The sequence below is a fragment of the Clinocottus analis genome, unplaced genomic scaffold (assembly GCF_023055335.1).
Source record: "Clinocottus analis isolate CAN_PGR_092001 unplaced genomic scaffold, fCliAna1.0.p SCAF_13, whole genome shotgun sequence".
NCBI classification, from domain to species: domain Eukaryota; kingdom Metazoa; phylum Chordata; class Actinopteri; order Perciformes; family Cottidae; genus Clinocottus; species Clinocottus analis.
The window spans coordinates 18,877,501-18,885,000 of NW_027175854.1; the positions used below are offsets into that span (position 1 = coordinate 18,877,501).

General features: G+C 49.1%; 1 protein-coding gene across 1 annotated transcript in view; it reads left to right on the forward strand.

The window, feature by feature from the left end:
* Positions 1-3,764: 3,764 nt before the first annotated feature.
* LOC137783900 (proprotein convertase subtilisin/kexin type 5-like) overlaps positions 3,765-7,500 on the forward strand; it is a gene marked incomplete at its 5' end in the record, with an annotated part of 22,284 nt that continues 18,548 nt past the window's right edge. The window contains 8 exons of the mRNA XM_068574245.1: positions 3,765-3,824; positions 5,532-5,603; positions 6,032-6,169; positions 6,299-6,427; positions 6,663-6,754; positions 6,884-6,966; positions 7,035-7,207; positions 7,319-7,500. The exon at positions 7,319-7,500 is cut by the window's right edge and continues 25 nt beyond it. Coding sequence (XP_068430346.1) covers positions 3,765-3,824; positions 5,532-5,603; positions 6,032-6,169; positions 6,299-6,427; positions 6,663-6,754; positions 6,884-6,966; positions 7,035-7,207; positions 7,319-7,500 — 929 coding nt within the window. The remainder of the gene's footprint in view (positions 3,825-5,531; positions 5,604-6,031; positions 6,170-6,298; positions 6,428-6,662; positions 6,755-6,883; positions 6,967-7,034; positions 7,208-7,318) is intronic.

The following is a 7,500-nucleotide window of genomic DNA, read 5'->3' on the forward strand; positions in this document are numbered from 1 at the left end:
CTTCATTTACCTTCATTTACCTTCATGTTCCTTCATTTACCTTCATGTTCCTTCATTTACCTTCATGTTCCTTCATTTACCTTCATGTTCCTTCATTTACCTTCATTTACCTTCATGTTCCTTCATTTACCTTCATGTTCCTTCATTTACCTTCATGTTCCTTCATTTACCTTCATGTTCCTTCATGTTCCTTCATTTACCTTCATTTTCCATTGTTTTCCTTTATTTTCCTGCTCCGTTCAAACCTCCATCAGTCCGTTGGCCTGAAGCAGAAATCCAGAGACGTTCAGACGCTTCATTACTTTCAGTCTGATGTTCACACGGCGGCCGACAATCAAACAATGAAATATGTGGAGTTCATGTCTCGGTTCCTAAAGGTGCTTCAGTGTGACGCCCCGCAGTAACACACACACACGGTGTAAAACCAGAGACTGTGTGTGTACCAGGTGGACACACAACAGCAGGCAGGAGGTGCAGACACACACAGGACACACGACTACAAATGAAACAGGAAACAGGAAACAGAAGCTCTCATCCTGACAGCTGGTTTCTCTTCCTGGTGTTCAGTCTCCTGAGACGCCGACCCGCTTCGCTTCTGGATGTTCTTCCTCCCAACAGAGCAGAGCTGAACCGGACTTCTGAGGTTCATTTTGTGGAAACGCATCACGTGACCTCTTGACCTCTTGACCTCTTGACCTTTGAGCATCAAAGTCTGTGAAGACAACTTCAAAGTGCTGCGACCGCGTCGCTGTGCGGTTGGTTTTCTCCTCCGTTGTGGAGGCGACACGGAGCGCTCGATGCGTCATGGACGCTCTGAGAGATCCACGGTTCAAGGTCACACGTTCAAGGTCACACGTTCAAGGTCACGCCTTCATGGTCACGCGTTCAAGGTCACGCTGGACTTTAATAAAGCACCAAAATATTCTGACAAGCTGCTTTCAAACGAGACGCGAGAGTCTGGTCTCGAGCTCGTCTAAGAAGTCACAATATAATAAAAGAAGTATTGTGGATGTTTGGATAATTACATTTTTCTACATTAACCTTCACTTGGTGTTTGACAGAAGTGATTTTCTTTGTGCTGATGTTCCTTCAGGTCGACGTGAGAACAGACGACGCTTCAGAGGCAACGAGCAGCTTCTACTGCTGGACTCTGACACGTCGGCTCAGACGTTGTTCTTCAGATCAATATCTTACTTTTTCAAACATTACCTGACGAGAACGTCTGGAGAACGTCTGGAGAACGTCTGGAGAACGTCTGGAGAACGTCCTGGGTGAAGATGGAAACATCAATTTAAACTTTTTGCGTCGCTGACGGCTGAAGCAGGTTAATGAGCTTCAGAGGTCGAGGTCATCGTTCTCTTTGTGCTAAGCTAAGCTAGCTGAGCGTCATATCTAAGAGTGAATCATTGTTCTGCATCGTGAGACAAAGTCTGACACACACACACACACACACACACACACACACACACACACACACACACACACACACACACACACACACACACACACACACACACACACACACACACACACACACACAGTGCTGTTGATATATAATAAACTCAATATTTGGTTGTTCTGGTGACTTGATGATCTTTTCTTGGACAAACGGTTCTTCTGAAATAAAGAATGTTTTAACCAGATGAATCTTCTGGTTGGATTTCATTTCATATTTCTTCAAAGCAGCTGTGGATAATAAAATAATCTGGCACTGGATGAGCAGATGTAGATTATAACAGATTATTCAGCAGTTTTGTCGACTAAAGAATTTATTTATTTTAGTTCATTTCCTCCTTTTTTACAAATATGAACCTTTTCTGGACTCGATCTTGAAAATAGATAATTCTCCCAAAAAAAGCTGGAACTGATAATCACTGAACAACTCGATCAGACTCCATCATCAATAACGTCGTGTTTCACCTTCACGTGAAGCACGACGACTCGTTCAGGAGGCTGAACGTCTATAAATAGAATAAATGAAGATGTGCATGATGCGGTCCATCACATGATGTCATCACGAACAAGTCCTCAGCCTTCAAGTCTTTCTCTTCTGCTGGATGGCAGCATTAATATTGAAGAGTATCGTGAGGGTCTTTACTCTGCATGGGAGATGTTTCCTCATCGCTTCAGGTTGACCCAGTTGAAGCAGAGCATCACGTCTCAGTGCAGACGGCTGCAGGAGGAAGAGGAGGCCGAAGAACACACAACACAACACAAACCCATCGCTTCAAGGAAACATTATTCAGATACATTATGTCCAAAATGCTGAATCCGTCCTCATGAGTGTGGATAAAGCTTCTCCCTGAAAACACACGGCTGCTGTTTGCGTTCAGGATGCTGCGTTTGTTCAGGCCGAGCATGAACACCTGCTGGAAGCTGCTCCTGCTGGAAGCTGCTCCTGCTGGAAGCTGCTCCTGCTGGAAGCTGCTCCTGCTGGAAGCTGCTCCTGCTGGAAGCTGCTCCTGCTGGAAGCTGCTCCTGCTGGAAGCTGCTCCTGCTGGAAGCTGCTCCTGCTGGAAGCTGCTCCTGCTGGAAGCTGCTCCTGCTGGAAGCTGCTCCTGCTGGAAGCTGCTCCTGCTGGAAGCTGCTCCTGCTGGAAGCTGCTCCTGCTGGAAGCTGCTCCTGCTGGAAGCTGCTCCTGCTGGAAGCTGCTCCTGCTGGAAGCTGCTCCTGCTGGAAGCTGCTCCTGCTGGAAGCTGCTCCTGCTGGAAGCTGCTCCTGCAGACGCAGAGAAGGACGTTCATGTTCCGCTTCCTCTACATTCATTAAGACAAATGTAAAAAGTGATGTTTTATTTTTCTGTGTTCAGGAGAACAAACGTTGTCTCTGGACCAGTAATGACGTCAGAGGACATGTGACGCGTCACAATGTGATGACGTAATGTTCCAGAGAAAATACTGCCTTCTATTTCTGTTCTGCTTTTAATTCAATGACGCTTAAATTTAAATTATTCATGTAATGAAATGCACACTTTCTATTGGCCGGTTTGTACACGCGTGTGCACGAGCATCAGGGCCTTCAATGAGGACCAAGACCTGAAGCTCATAGAGGACTAGTCCTCATGCAGAACCCTGCAGCTGGTCCTCATGCAGAACCCTGCAGCTGGTCCTCATGCAGACCCCTGCAGCTGCTAGTCCTCATGCAGACCCCTGCAGCTGCTAGTCCTCATGCAGACCCCTGCAGCTGCTGGTCCTCATGCAGAACCCTGCAGCTGCTAGTCCTCATGCAGACCCCTGCAGCTGCTAGTCCTCATGCAGACCCCTGCAGCTGCTGGTCCTCATGCAGACCCCTGCAGCTGCTAGTCCTCATGCAGACCCCTGCAGCTGCTGGTCCTCATGCATGTAGACCCCTGCAGCTGGTCCTCATGCAGAACCCTGCAGCTGGTCCTCATGCAGACCCCTGCAGCTGCTGGTCCTCATGCAGACCCCTGCAGCTGCTGGTCCTCATGTAGACCCCTGCAGCTGGTCCTCATGCAGGAGCAGTAACGTGATAGGGTTCCTGCTGCAGGGAGTCAGCTGACGCACCTGCAGCCTCACGCGCCTCCTTCCGGCCGCAGAACAGATGAAACGCGTCTTTGCGACAGTGGCTTGAGTTCCGGCAGTGAGACACCTGTCTGTCAGGGTGCGGGCTGACGCGTGACTCACCTGCGGGCTCAGAGTGCGTGAGGAGCCGCCATGGCGCCCTGCTGGCTGCGCGTCGGGCTTCTTCTCCTCCACTTCAGCGACGCGGTGGTTTCCAGCGGGGACCGGGCGGTGCGGACCCGAGGAGACCGCGAGGCCGCCGGCAGGACGGCGCAGAGACGCGGCTCCACCAGCATGGGCCAGGTAGGAGCCGCCGGACACGCGCACGGACACGCGCACGCAGCCCTGATCTCCATTGAAGCTTATAGTTTAAAACATAACTGTTTATGTTTGTAGTTTAAAACAATAATTGTTTGTTTGTAGTTTAAAACAATAACTGTTTATGTTTGTAGTTTAAAACAATAAGTGTTTGTTTGTAGTTTAAAACATAACTGTTTATGTTTGTAGTTGAGTGAGATGCACGAGGCCTCAGCTCATGGAAGCAACACTTCATGGCACGAAGACACAATAACGTCCTCATCTTTAGACATAATCCTGTAACTCTGCATCACTGAACATGATGAAGATCTAATAGTAAAATCAATAAGTTACAGTGATGTCCATCTAATAACCAGACTGCTGTAATGTCATAAAAACTATTATTGCAAATATCCAACTGGAGATGAAGTGTTTTACATTTAAGAGGAATATAATCAAATGGAAAAGCGTTTTGTTTATTCTGATATGAATGAGGTTATAACTCATATCTCCTCTAGACAGCAGCTGTATAGAAGCTATATTAAAGGAGCAGGTTCACTGAATTCAGGTTATATATATATATATATATATATATATATATATATATATATATATATATATATATATATATATATATATATATATATATATATTCTTGCCTTGAAGAATATTTCTGCACAGATGTGAGTGTGCTGCTGTTTTTAATTCCATAAAAAGATGAAATGCTGATCAAGATATTTAACGGCAGCAGAGACACATTATCATCTAAACAGGAGTTTTGTAAGCTCGAGGAAAGTTTCATTACTTTCTGTACAAGATTTAAGAAAATCTAGATGGTTTATGAAAGTCAGAAGTCATTTTTGGAGCAGATGATTCTGTCTCAACGTGGTTCAGAAGGGAATAAAGCTGAAGGTGCTAAACTGCCCCAAAGCTGCTGCTGCAGGTTCAGATACCAGATTATATTACAGATTAAAGCCAGCAGCTGCTCGTCTTCATCACGATGATGTTCTCAGGTCCAAAGCTGGCAACAAATACAACAAATACAACAAAAACATCAAATACAACAAAAACAACAAATACAACAAAAACAACATAAACATCAAATACATCAAACACATTAAAAACACCAAACACATTAAAAACACCACATTGTTCTCTCACGTCTTCACTTCGTTATTTAACCTCATGAATGTTTTTCATCTTCAAACTGAAACTCGCTCCTTTATTCTAAAGAAATGATTTAAAACAATCAACCAGAGCTGAACAAGAAATAACTCCATAAATCATAAAGCACATGAATAGATGGAGCAACAGCCTCCAGCTGTGACGCAGCTTCATGCTGAAGTTTCTGCAGAGACGAGTTCACAGAACCAGAAGAATTTATGATCTAATATCATTTATTAGCATTTATTTACATCAACAACCTCACGACAACTTCCATGTTCAAAGAAAAACGACCTGCAGCTCCTTTTCTGTGTTAGACCGACGTGTACGTCATGGCAACACACACACACACACACACACACACACACACACACACACACACACACACACACACGCGCACACGGCTCAGGTTCCTGAGCCTCTCAGGTGTCGTGGCGCAGTAATGAAACTCACCTGAGGGCTCAATAATTGAGCAGCTGTTCGTTGCCGTGACGAGCGACACGCCCTCACCTGGACACACCTTGATGAACTTCACGTCTGTTCCTGCAGATCAGAAACCTGACGCGTCATCACAGTTTCCTGCACCGCGAGGCGGCTGAGGACGTCGCCACGGAGCCCGAGGTGAGGAGGCGAGGAGGCGAGGAGACGAGGAGGCGAGGAGGCGCTGCTGGGTTATTGATGAGCGGCGCGTCTCCTCCTGACGCACACGCGTGTTCACGCACCGGCCCGCGACACGCTTCTTCCATCACGCGACGACAATGACAAGATAATAATACAATAACTGAGACAAGATCTGAGATCATGACGTCATATTCAAGAAAGAAGTCAGAGGATTTATGAAAATATGTCCAACACTCCCGGTTTTAAAACACACGATTCACTTCAGAGACTTCCTGGTGTGTGTGTGTGTGTGTGTGTGTGTGTGTGTGTGTGTGTGTGTGTGTGTGTGTGTGCTGTCCGTCACATAAAGCTGGCGTTGCAACACAAGGCAGACGTCCTGGTCTTCTGCAGGTGAGTAAGTGACCACGTGACCGTGTGGTCCTCTGCAGGTGGAGCAGCAGCAGCAGCAGCTCGTCCAGAGAGTCAACAGGAACTCCAGATCCGGCCACGCCTCCTCTGACCAGACCCGGCGCCGCTCTGCTCGTGCTGGCTTCAACCAGTCAGCGAGCGGCAGCCTGTGGCACCTCGTGAGTCCAGCTCACTCCCTCTGAGACGCAGACGCAGGAAGCCAGAGAGCTCAGAATGTAGATGTATTGATGTATTGATCTATTGATCCATTGATGTATTGATGTATTGAACGTCGCGCTGCTCCTCAGCACTGCAGTGGTGAGTCCTGCATGAACATCGCGGCGGCCTGGAGGAGAGGCTACACGGGGAAGGGCGTGGTGGTGTCGGTTCTGGACGACGGCATCGAGGAGGAGCATCCGGACCTGAAGCCAAACTACGTGAGTGCCCTGTGATGAGACGTGTCCTCTGCAAGGAGACGTTCATCATCAGCTGTTGGCACAGCTTTGGGCCGGAGGTTCTGAAGGCCGGCCGGCAGTATTGGACCGGACATCAAACATCTGATCCACTTGACTGTGGAGAACATGAATGATGCTCTTTGTGATTCGTTTGAGACGCAGACAGATCGCAGCCGGCGTCTCACAATGTGCTGCTACTCACATCCGTCTGCTTCAGGATCCTCTGGCCAGTTCTGATGTGAGCGGACGAGACCCAGAAGACCCAGAAGACCCAGAAGACCCGCACGAGCCCAACAGAGCTTCACGCTCGTGAGTCCTTCCTGCTCCCAGATATCTTTCAGCGGTTTCCTCTCCTTCACGTTGATGAATGCAGCTGTTCCTTCAGTGGTCTCCTCTGCACGTGCAGCTCACCTGTGGTTCTGGTGTCCTCCTCTGCAGCCATGGGACACGGTGTGCGGCGCTGGTGGCTGCCAGCAACTCCCTCTGCTCGCTGGGCGTCTCCTTCCAGGCGAGGATCGGTGGTGAGTCCACGTGAAGACGGAGCTGGGAAGTTCTGCGCGTGAAGGATTCAAACCTGTTGTCTCGCCAGGCGTCCGCATGCTGGACGGAGACGTGACGGACGCCGTGGAGGCCCGAGCGCTGAGCTTCAGACCGCAGCACGTCCACATCTACCTGGCCAGCTGGGGGCCAGAAGATGACGGGGCCACGCTGGAGGGCCCGGGTCCTCTGGCCCAGCTCGCTCTGCAGCGCGGCACCAGCACGGTGAGGGAAAGATGGCTGTGTGTGTGTGTGTGTGTGTGTGTGTTTCTTCTCCTCCATGTGTCAATAGCATTAATAAATGAATCCCTGCTGTCGGTCCCGCGTGGCGCTCAGGGCCGGCGGGGGAGGGGCTCCGTCTTCGTCTGGGCGTCGGGCGCCGGCGGGCGCAGAGGAGACCACTGCTCCTGCGACGGCTACAGCAGCAGCATCTTCACCGTCTCCATCAGCAGCAGCACTCGCAGCGGAAACCCACCAGAGCACCTGGAGCGCTGCGCCTCCACGATGGCAGCCGCTCA